Source organism: Aquarana catesbeiana, linkage group LG03, assembly GCF_042186555.1.
Source record: "Aquarana catesbeiana isolate 2022-GZ linkage group LG03, ASM4218655v1, whole genome shotgun sequence".
NCBI classification, from domain to species: Eukaryota; Metazoa; Chordata; class Amphibia; order Anura; family Ranidae; genus Aquarana; species Aquarana catesbeiana.
This window is the reverse complement of record NC_133326.1, coordinates 708,172,495-708,184,197: the sequence shown is the minus strand read 5'-3', so window position 1 is coordinate 708,184,197 and position 11,703 is coordinate 708,172,495. Positions and strand designations below refer to the sequence as shown.

Below are 11,703 nucleotides of genomic sequence, written 5' to 3'. Positions count from 1 at the left end.
AAGCACTCAAATGGACATTGAAAGAAGCTCAAAAAAGAATTCAACCACATCGCACAAAAGGTGAGCAAGCAAAGCACCCCCATACTGAACAGTGGAGTATTCCATAACTCTCCACCACCATGTTCAGCCTAATGAATATGGAGTATGAATAATGAATACATGAGTATAAATCAGTTTTGTTTCTTTTTTAAAATAACATGAATACATGAATATATTTAAACATATCATTTAAATTAAAAAAAAGTGTAATAGTTGTTCTATAGAAATATGAATGCCACTGAGTACAGTCAGTAACCACGTCATTTGGAGTTCTTATCCAGCAAAGTGCCCCAGTATTGGACACCATACTTGCTCAATTAACTATTACCTTTAAAACAAAGTGTAATAACAATGCCACGATATGCGGCTCATTAGAACCTCCAAATCAATTTCCATAAATAACTAATAATATTCTAAAAAAATAGATCCATAATTTAGCCTCCAAAATCCAGTTGGATGTGTTTTAGTCCCGGAATAAAAGAGCTATTTTTTTGTACCATTTGTGACAGTTAGTTGTCTGTACTTCCCGCCATATCCGCGTCATGTTCTCTGCATTAATTCCATGGACCACCAGTGCTTCTTTGTACCTACACACATTGTACTTTAATCCTCGCACATAGAAGCGTCTGTCGTGTCGAAAGGTTAGGTTGGCCGCCACACTAAGAAATCCAAAATATACGTCGTCCAATGGGAAAACAGGGAGTAGCAGGGAGCCCATGTAAAGGCCGTTCACTGAGGCTCCAGGGAACAGAAAACCACCACCAGAGACAAAAGCTGGATAATATTCCTGAGGGTACAGAGTCTTTGTGATGCTATATTTGGTCTCACGCAGGACAGGTGGCCTATGATAGTAAAAACCATGAATTGTATTTGGGGATCCATATTCTGTAATATACTGTACAATCACGTCTGGGTTCACAAATTCATCTTCGTCAACTGCAGAGAGAAAAAAAGTCACTTATTATGCATGAAGATGATTAACCATATATATTATCTATCTATCTATCTATCTATCTATCTATCTATCTATCTATCTATCTATCTATCTATCTATCTATCTATCTATCTATCCACAAAGGAGGGGGTGGGACAATGTAGAGACATATTATCTTATTAATAGACTTCCCTGTTGTGTCTCTGCAGGGTCTCGACAACCTCCTATCATGTGTGATTACATCTCTGCATCCCCTCAACTTCTCTGTTCTGTGAGACTGTGAGAGGCTGCAGAGACATAGACACACAGGAGAGGAGAGGGGTGAGAGGCTGCAGAGACATAGACACACAGGAGAGGAGAGGGGTGAGAGGCTGCAGAGAAATAGACACACAGGAGAGGAGAGGAGTGAGAGGCTGCAGAGACATAGACACACAGGAGAGGAGAGGGGTGAGAGGCTGCAGAGACATAGACACACAGGAGAGGAGTGGAGTGAGAGGCTGCAGAGACATAGACACACAGGAGAGGAGAGGGGTGAGAGGTTGCAGAGACATAGACACACAGGAGAGGAGAGGGGTGAGAGGCTGCAGAGACATAGACACACAGGAGAGGAGTGGAGTGAGAGGCTGCAGAGACATAGACACACAGGAGAGGAGAGGGGTGAGAGGTTGCAGAGACATAGACACACAGGAGAGGAGAGGGGTGAGAGGCTGCAGAGACATAGACACACAGGAGAGGAGTGGAGTGAGAGGCTGCAGAGACATAGACACACAGGAGAGGAGAGGGGTGAGAGGTTGCAGAGACATAGACACACAGGAGAGGAGAGGGGTGAGAGGCTGCAGAGACATAGACACACAGGAGAGGAGTGGAGTGAGAGGCTGCAGAGACATAGACACACAGGAGAGGAGAGGAGAGGAGAGGAGAGGGGTGAGAGGTTGCAGAGACATAGACACACAGGAGAGGAGAGGAGTGAGAGGTTGCAGAGACATAGACACACAGGAGAGGAGAGGAGTGAGAGGCTGCAGAGACATAGACACACAGGAGAGGAGAGAGGAGAGAGGCTGAAGAGACATAGACACACAGGAGAGGAGAGCGGTGAGAGGCTGCAGAGACATAGACACACAGGAGAGGAGAGGAGTGACAGGTTGCAGAGACATAGACACACAGGAGAGGAGAGGAGTTAGAGGCTGCGGAGACATAGACACACAGGAGAGGAGAGGAGTGAGAGGCTGCAGAGACATAGACACACAGGAGAGGAGAGCGGTGAGAGGCTGCAGAGACATAGACACACAGGAGAGGAGAGGGTGAGAGGCTGCAGAGACATAGACACACAGGAGAGGAGAGGAGTTAGAGGCTGCGGAGACATAGACACACAGGAGAGGAGAGGAGTGAGAGGCTGCAGAGACATAGACACACAGGAGAGGAGAGCGGTGAGAGGCTGCAGAGACATAGACACACAGGAGAGGAGAGGGGTGAGAGGCTGCAGAGACATAGACACACAGGAGAGGAGAGCGGTGAGAGGCTGCAGAGACATAGACACACAGGAGAGGAGAGGAGTGAGAGGCTGCAGAGACATAGACACACAGCAGAGGAGAGGAGTGAGAGGTTGCAGAGACATAGACACACAGCAGCGGAGAGGAGTGAGAGGTTGCAGAGACATAGACACACAGGAGAGGAGAGCGGTGAGAGGCTGCAGAGACATAGACACACAGGAGAGGAGAGGAGTGAGAGGCTGCAGAGACATAGACACACAGGAGAGGAGAGCGGTGAGAGGCTGCAGAGACATAGACACACAGGAGAGGAGAGGAGTGAGAGACTGCAGAGACATATACACACAGGTGAGGAGAGGAGAGGTTGCAGAGACATAGACACACAGGAGAGGAGAGGAGTGACAGGTTGCAGAGACATAGACACACAGGAGAGGAGAGGGGTGAGAGGCTGCAGAGACATAGACACACAGGAGAGGAGAGGGGTGAGAGGCTGCAGAGACATAGACACACAGGAGAGGAGAGGAGTGAGAGGCTGCAGAGACATAGACACACAGGAGAGGAAAGGAGTGAGAGGTTGCAGAGACATAGACACACAGGAGAGGAGAGGGTGAGAGGCTGCAGAGACATAGACACACAGGAGAGGAGAGGAGTTAGAGGCTGCAGAGACATAGACACACAGGAGAGGAGAGGAGTGAGAGGCTGCAGAGACATAGACACACAGGAGAGGAGAGTGGTGAGAGGCTGCAGAGACATAGACACACAGGAGAGGAGAGCGGTGAGAGGCTGCAGAGACATAGACACACAGGAGAGGAGAGGAGAGAGAGGCTGCAGAGACATAGACACACAGGAGAGGAGAGGGGTGAGAGGCTGCAGAGACATAGACACACAGGAGAGGAGAGGAGTGAGAGGCTGCAGAGACATAGACACACAGGAGAGGACAGGAGTGAGAGGCTGCAGAGACATAGACACACAGGAGAGGAGAGGGGTGAGAGGCTGCAGAGACATAGACACACAGGAGAGGAGAGGGGTGAGAGGCTGCAGAGACATAGACACACAGGAGAGGAGAGGGGTGAGAGGCTGCAGAGATATAGACACACAGGAGAGGAGCGGGGTGAGAGGTTGCAGAGACATAGACACACAGGAGAGGAGAGAGGTGAGAGACTGCAGAGACATAGACACACAGGAGAGGAGAGGGGTGAAAGGTTGCAGAGACATAGACACACAGGAGAGGAGAGGAGTGAGAGGCTGCAGAGACATAGACACACAGGAGAGAGGTGAGAGGCTGCAGAGACATAGACACACAGGAGAGGAGAAGAGAGGAGTGAGAAGCTGCAGAGACATAGACACACAGGAGAGGAGAAGGGTGAGAGGTTGCAGAGACATAGACACACAGGAGAGGAGAGGAGTGAGAGGCTGCAGAGACATAGACACACAGGAGAGGAGAGGAGTGAGAGGCTGCAGAGACATAGACACACAGGAGAGGAGAGGGGTGAGAGGCTGCAGAGACATAGACACACAGGAGAGGAGAGGAGTGAGAGGCTGCAGAGACATAGACACACAGGAGAGGAGAGGAGAGAGAGGATGCAGAGACATAGACACACAGGAGAGGAGAGAAGTGAGAGGCTGCAGAGACATAGACACACAGGAGAGGAGAGGGGTGAGAGGCTGCAGAGACATAGACACACAGGAGAGGAGAGGGGTGAGAGGCTGCAGAGACATAGACACACAGGAGAGGAGAGGGGTGAGAGACTGCAGAGACATAGACACACAGGAGAGGAGAGGGGTGAGAGGCTGCAGAGACATTGACACACAGGAGAGGAGAGACTGCAGAGACATAGACACACAGGAGAGGAGAGGAGTGAGAGGCTGCAGAGACATAGACACACAGGAGAGGAGAGGAGAGAGAGGCTGCAGAGACATAGACACACAGGAGAGGAGAGCGGTGAGAGGATGCAGAGACATAGACACACAGGAGAGGAGAGGAGTGAGAGGCTGCAGAGACATATACACACAGGAGAGGAGAGGGGTGAGAGGCTGCAGAGACATAGACACACAGGAGAGGAGAGGGGTGAGAGGTTGCAGAGACATAGACACACAGGAGAGGAGAGGAGTGAGAGGCTGAAGACACATAGACACACAGGAGAGGAGAGGGGTGAGAGACTGCAGAGACACAGACACACAGGAGAGGAGAGGAGTGAGAGGCTGCAGAGACATAGACACACAGGAGAGGAGAGCGGTGAGAGGATGCAGAGACATAGACACACAGGAGAGGAGAGGAGTGAGAGGCTGCAGAGACATATACACACAGGAGAGGAGAGGGGTGAGAGGCTGCAGAGACATAGACACACAGGAGAGGAGAGGGGTGAGAGGCTGCAGAGACATAGACACACAGGAGAGGAGAGGGGTGAGAGGCTGCAGAGACATAGACACACAGGAGAGGAGAGGGGTGAGAGGATGCAGAGACATAGACACACAGGAGAGGAGAGGAGTGAGAGGCTGCAGAGACATAGACACACAGGAGAGGAGAGACTGCAGAGACATAGACACACAGGAGAGGAGAGGAGTGAGAGGCTGCAGAGACATAGACACACAGGAGAGGAGAGGAGTGAGAGGCTGCAGAGACATAGACACACAGGAGAGGAGAGGGGTGAGAGGTTGCAGAGACATAGACACACAGGAGAGGAGAGGGGTGAGAGGTTGCAGAGACATAGACACACAGGAGAGGAGAGGGGTGAGAGGCTGCAGAGACATAGACACACAGGAGAGGAGAGTCGAGGAGAGGGGTGAGAGGTTGCAGAGACATAGACACACAGGAGAGGAGAGGGGTGAGAGGCTGCAGAGACATAGACACACAGGAGAGGAGAGGGGTGAGAGGCTGCAGAGACATAGACACACAGGAGAGGAGAGGGGTGAGAGGCTGCAGAGACATAGACACACAGGAGAGGAGAGACTGCAGAGACATAGACACACAGGAGAGGAGAGGAGTGAGAGGCTGCAGAGACATAGACACACAGGAGAGGAGAGGAGAGAGAGGCTGCAGAGACATAGACACACAGGAGAGGAGAGGAGAGAGAGGCTGCAGAGACATAGACACACAGGAGAGGAGAGGGGTGAGAGGTTGCAGAGACATAGACACACAGGAGAGGAGAGGGGTGAGAGACTGCAGAGACATAGACACACAGGAGAGGAGAGGGGTGAGAGGCTGCAGAGACATAGACACACAGGAGAGGAGAGGGGTGAGAGGCTGCAGAGACATAGACACATAGGAGAGGAGAGGGGTGAGAGGATGCAGAGACATAGACACACAGGAGAGGAGAGCGGTGAGAGGCTGCAGAGACATAGACACACAGGAGAGGAGAGGGGTGAGAGGTTGCAGAGACATAGACACACAGGAGAGGAGAGACTGCAGAGACATAGACACACAGGAGAGGAGAGGAGTGAGAGGCTGCAGAGACATAGACACACAGGAGAGGAGAGGAGAGAGAGGCTGCAGAGACATAGACACACAGGAGAGGAGAGGAGAGAGAGGCTGCAGAGACATAGACACACAGGAGAGGAGTGGGGTGAGAGGTTGCAGAGACATAGACACACAGGAGAGGAGAGGGGTGAGAGGCTGCAGAGACATAGACACACAGGAGAGGAGAGGGGTGAGAGGTTGCAGAGACATAGACACACAGGAGAGGAGAGGAGTGAGAGGCTGAAGAGACATAGACACACAGGAGAGGAGAGGGGTGAGAGACTGCAGAGACATAGACACACAGGAGAGGAGAGGGGTGAGAGGCTGCAGACATAGACACATAGGAGAGGAGAGGGGTGAGAGGATGCAGAGACATAGACACACAGGAGAGGAGAGGGGTGAGAGGGTGCAGAGACATAGACACACAAGAGAGGAGAGGAGTGAGAGGCTGCAGAGACATAGACACACAGGAGAGGAGAGGAGTGAGAGGCTGCAGTGACATAGACACACAGGAGAGGAGAGGGGTGAGAGGCTGCAGAGACATAGACACACAGGAGAGGAGAGGGGTGAGAGGCTGCAGAGACATAGACACACAGGAGAGGAGAGGGGTGAGAGGATGCAGAGACATAGACACACAGGAGAGGAGAGCGGTGAGAGGCTGCAGAGACATAGACACACAGGAGAGGAGAGGAGTGAGTGGCTGCAGAGACATAGACACACAGGAGAGGAGAGGGGTGAGAGGCTGCAGAGACATAGACACACAGGAGAGGAGAGGGGTGAGAGGCTGCAGAGACATAGACACACAGGAGAGGAGAGGAGTGAGAGGCTGCAGAGACATAGACACACAGGGGAGGAGAGGAGTGAGAGGCTGCAGAGACATAGACACACAGGAGAGGAGAGGGGTGGGAGGCTGCAGAGACATAAACACACAGGAGAGGAGAGGAGTGAGAGGCTGCAGAGACATAGACACACAGGAGAGGAGAGGGGTGAGAGGTTGCAGAGACATAGACACACAGGAGAGGAGAGACTGCAGAGACATAGACACACAGGAGAGGAGAGGAGTGAGAGGCTGCAGAGACATAGACACACAGGAGAGGAGAGGAGAGAGAGGCTGCAGAGACATAGACACACAGGAGAGGAGAGGGGTGAGAGGCTGCAGAGACATAGACATACAGGAGAGGAGAGGGGTGAGAGGTTGCAGAGACATAGACACACAGGGCGGAGAGGAGTGAGAGGCTGAAGAGACATAGACACACATGAGAGGAGAGGAGGTGAGAGGCTGCAGAGACATAGACACACAGGAGAGGAGAGGAGTGAGAGGCTGCAGAGACATAGACACACAGGAGAGGAGAGGGGTGAGAGGCTGCAGAGACATAGACACACAGGAGAGGAGAGGAGTGAGAGGTTGCAGAGACATAGACACACATGAGAGGAGAGGGGTGAGAGGCTGCAGAGACATAGACACACAGGAGAGGAGTGAGAGGTTTCAGAGACATAGACATACAGGAGAGGAGAGGAGTGAGAGGCATCAGAGACATAGACACACAGGAGAGGAGAGAGGAGAGAGGCTGCAGAGACATAGACACAAAAGACAGACGAGGCAGAAAGGAGCATACAAGCATAGCCATATACCAAAAGGGCTCAGATATAAGAAAATAATACATGCTGCCTTTCTACTCACAGGCCCTAATGTCTGGTGCAAAAAGGTAAAGATTCATTATTTGTTACATACACTATCTCACAAAAGTGAGTACACCCGTCACATTTTTGTAAATATATTATTCTATCTTTCCATGTGACAACACTGAAGAAATGACACTTTGCTACAATGTAAAGTAGTGAGTGTACAGCTTGTATAACAGTGTAAATTTGCTGTCCCCTCAAAATAACTCAACACACAGCCATTAATGTCTAAACCGCTGGCAACAAAAGTGAGTACACCCCTAAGTGAAAATGTCCAAATTGGGCCCAATTAGCCATTTTCCCTCCCCGGTGTCATGTGACTCGTTAGTGTTACAAGGTCTCAACTGTGAATGTCATGCAGGTGTGTTAAACATGGTGTTATCGCTCTCACTCTCTAATACTGGTCACTGGAAGTTCAACATGGCACCTCATGGCAAAGAACTCTCTGAGGATTTGAAAAAAAGAATTGCTGCTCTACATAAAGATGGCCTAGGCTATAAGAAGATTGCCAAGACCCTGAAACTGAGCTGCAACACGGTGGCCAAGACCATACAGCAGTTTAACAGGACAGGTTCCACTCAGAACAAGCCTCGCCATGGTTGACCAAACAAGTTGAGTGCACATGCACAGCGTCATATCCAGAGGTTGTCTTTGGGAAATAGACGTATGAGTGCTGCCAGAATTGCTGCAGAGGTTGAAAGGGTGGTGGGTCAGCCTGTCAGTGCTCAGACCATACGCCGCACACTGCACCAAATCTGGTCTGCATGTCGTTCTAGAAGGAAGCCTCTTCTAAGGATAATGCACAAGAAAGCCCGCAAACAGTTTGCTGAGGACAAGCAGACTAAGGACATGGATTACTGGAACCATGTCCTGTGGTCTGATGAGACCAAGATAAACTTATTTTGTTCAGATGGTTTCAAGCATGTGTGGTGGCAACCAGGTGAAGAGTACAAAGACAAGTGTGTCTTGCCTACAGTCAAGCATGGTGGTGGGAGTGTCATGGTCTGGGACTGCATGAGTGCTGCCAGCACTGGGGAGCTACAGATCATTGAGGGAACCATGAATGCCAACATGTACTGTGACATACTGAAGCAGAGCAAGATCCCCTCCCTTCAGAGACTGGGCCGCAGGGCAGTATTCCAACATGATAATGACCCCAAACACACCTCCAGGACGATCACTGCCTTGCTAAAGAAGCTGAGGGTAAAGGTGATGGATTGGCCAAGCATGTCTCCAGACCTAAACCCTATTGAGCATCTGTGGGGCATCCTCAAACGGAAGGTGAAGGAGCGCAAGGTCTCTAACATCCACCAGTTCTGTGATGTCATCATGGAGGAGTGGAAGAGGACTCCAGTGACAACCTGTGAAGCTCTGGTGACCTCCATGCCCAAGAGGGTTAAAGCAGTGCTGGAAAATAATGGTGGCCACACAAAATATTGACACTTTGGGCCCAAATTGGACATTTTCACTTAGGGGTGAACTCACTTTTGTTGCCAGCGGTTTAGACATTATTGTCTGTGTGTTGAGTTATTATTAGCAAAGTGTAATTTCTTCAGTATTGTCACATAAAAAGATAGAATAAAATATTTACAAACATGTGAGGGGTGTACTCACTTTTGTGAGATACTGTATAGGCAGTCTCAGGAATCATGGAATTACTTGGGTCAGAAAGATATGATATCACAGCGACTTCAATTCAGTCCAACTCTACCTAAACTCCTTTACTCCCTAGGGGAACAATCACATTATAGTCCAACAGGAAATTACTGTATATCAGCTTATCCTTAATTTGCCCAGACTATAGAAGTATTTACATATTCTTAAAGAGAAACTTCAATCCACCTGGGGTTTTGTCATTTTAGCCCCCTCTTACCTGTTGGGCAGAACTGTCCCGGATTCAGATACTCACCTGCCCTGTGGATCCCCTGGGCCCTCCTCGGCCAGCTGCCTGTTCTGGATTCAGCCCCTCCCGCCCCCTTCAATGACTAGCGCAGCTCCACCCATGGCCACTGTGTGTCCTACTCCAGCAGCCTCCGGGGATATGTAATGGGGTAATCCAAGGAGGCTGAGTGAGCAGGACATGTCATTGTCACCAAAGCTAGAACGGCAACATGGGACAGGACCAGCAAAAGTAAAAAAAAAAGCAATAAATAAAATGTCATCTCTACTGGATAGGCGTTCTTAATATCATTAATAGGGTATTCCAGGTCAACATCCAGGCGGACCCTAAACCATGTATTGTAGGTATTCTGGATGATCTTCCAATTGAGGATAATCCTAAACAGGTGGTTGCCAGAGCCCTCTCCCAGGCTCGTAAGCTTATTCTCAGGCATTGGAGGGCGGCTGACCCTCCTACAGTGAAAGAATGGACTACCCAAATGTGGGACACCCTGCAGTTGGAGAAGTATATTTTCCAACACTGGGGACAATCTGGCAAGTTTAATAAATTTTGGTCCCCATGGTTAGATGTCCCTTCGTTTTCTCCAGTGAATTTGGTCCTAGACAGACTTCTTCTATAAAATTGCTATCATTGTGGTTAGGAATGCATAACGACTTGTTTATGTACTGGTATGTTGGCCCCAATCTGTAGTACGGTGGACTGTGACTGTTTGTCATCATGGTTATGGCAATGTTTTATCTGGAACCTTCATTGTTTGTTCTGTTTGCTCTTTTTGTTTTCAATAAAACTTCTTTGAGAAGAAAAAAAAAAGACTTTAAGTCACTCAGTAGATATTTATAACAAGCTATCACTGACCTCCCTGGTTGCTTGCAATGTGAAGTTCTAAAAGGTTGTAACAAAAATTCTAAATTTAGTTTGATCTGGTGTCTAACAGCATGGAAATACCAACTGTGTCTGGCAGAAGTGTACAGGACTGGCAGGGTGCCAACATTCTGCTGCCATAGAAAGTAATAGCAAAAGTGCGAAGGTTTTAGTGCCTCTGTTGTGAATTTTGAGGATGAATTTCTCCACAATGTCCATAATTACAGAGGTGAATGAGAGCATTCTTTAGAGTGCCTGTTCAGAATATGTAAAGAGTTTAGTGTGCCTAGTTTGGGCACTCCTCTCTTACCTTTAAAAATGTGATCCACATGTGGTGACTTTACAAAAAGCCACTCCAAAAAGCACCGTTCTTTCAAAGACAAGTTATAGTGTCCTTCAGTCATGTCCCATTGTAGAATGTCACTGTACACTCGGCTCTCTTGTTTGGCCAATTCCATATGTTCTTCCACATCCGTCTTTCCCAGCAAGAATAGCGGTTTAATTCTGTATCCATTTATCTCTCTCTCTTTAGCCCATGTCTTCCGCAGTTTTAACCTCTTTGTTCCAGTACTGGGTTGGGATTTCACCGCCAGGATCAGCAGTTTTTGGTTGGTTGCTCCCTGTTCCTCTTGGTTTGGCTCCTGGATGAGTGTACAATGGTAACTCTGTAGGTAGGGAAACTCCGCCTCAAACCTGGTTAGGTTCAGATGATAAGTGTAAGTGCCATTGGACAGGGTTACTGACTGTCTCATTATGGGGAATGGAATTCTGGCTGGTGTTGGGGCAAGGCACATCATTTGGGGCATGTCTCTGGTGTCCGTGGACCTTCTTAACATCAGAAAAGTCACAATGATCACAATGGAGAACAAGAAGGCCCTTTTGATGATTACTTTATGTCTCATTGTGCCCTGGATAGAGACAGCAAGAATTTTAATACCATAATAATAAAAAAAACACACAAATTTGCTTTATTTTTTTTTCACTTTCTTAAATATATATGTCCTGTATTTTTCTTTATTTTATTGTTTTAACATTTTTCTAAAGAGCTGTTTAATCTTGTTATTGAATGTTCAGTTTATATAAGTCATACATTCCAGTTGGTTTTCTTAAGAAATATCCACAGCCTGAGTAGAAAGGCCCATCATCATGCTACAGAAAAGGACCCTTGCTCTATTTGCAGAAGCAGTGGTCTCTCTGAAGAAGTCCGATACCTCCCCTTCTGAGTCACAGCTAGAGTTATCCAATGAGCAGGGATTGTGAGAGCTACGTAGTGTACGTATTGCACAGTTATAGGTTGGATTCAGCTGGGAGTGTGTTGGACCTCTGCAGAGAGACCACTGCT

At 48.9% G+C, this 11,703-nt stretch overlaps 1 protein-coding gene across 1 annotated transcript; it reads right to left on the bottom strand.

Annotated features, from left to right (window-relative positions):
- Positions 1–502: 502 nt before the first annotated feature.
- Positions 503–11,269, bottom strand: LOC141134893 (beta-1,3-galactosyltransferase 5-like). Its single transcript, XM_073624323.1, has 2 exons — positions 10,672–11,269; positions 503–975 (listed from the first exon to the last, which is right to left on the bottom strand). The coding sequence occupies exons 1-2, from the start codon at positions 11,261–11,263 to the stop codon at positions 503–505; spliced, it is 1,065 nt and encodes a 354-aa protein (XP_073480424.1). The 5' UTR covers positions 11,264–11,269.
- Positions 11,270–11,703: the final 434 nt, after the last annotated feature.

Bases quoted from the DNA above. Each gene is read 5' to 3' on its own strand.
- LOC141134893 (XM_073624323.1), bottom strand. From the start codon at position 11,263: ATGAGACATAAAGTAATCATCAAAAGGGCCTTCTTGTTCTCCATTGTG. The intron at 976-10,671 runs GTAAGAGAGGAG...TTCTCTCTGCAG, and splicing joins TGTGGATCACATTTTTAAAG to TTGACGAAGATGAATTTGTG.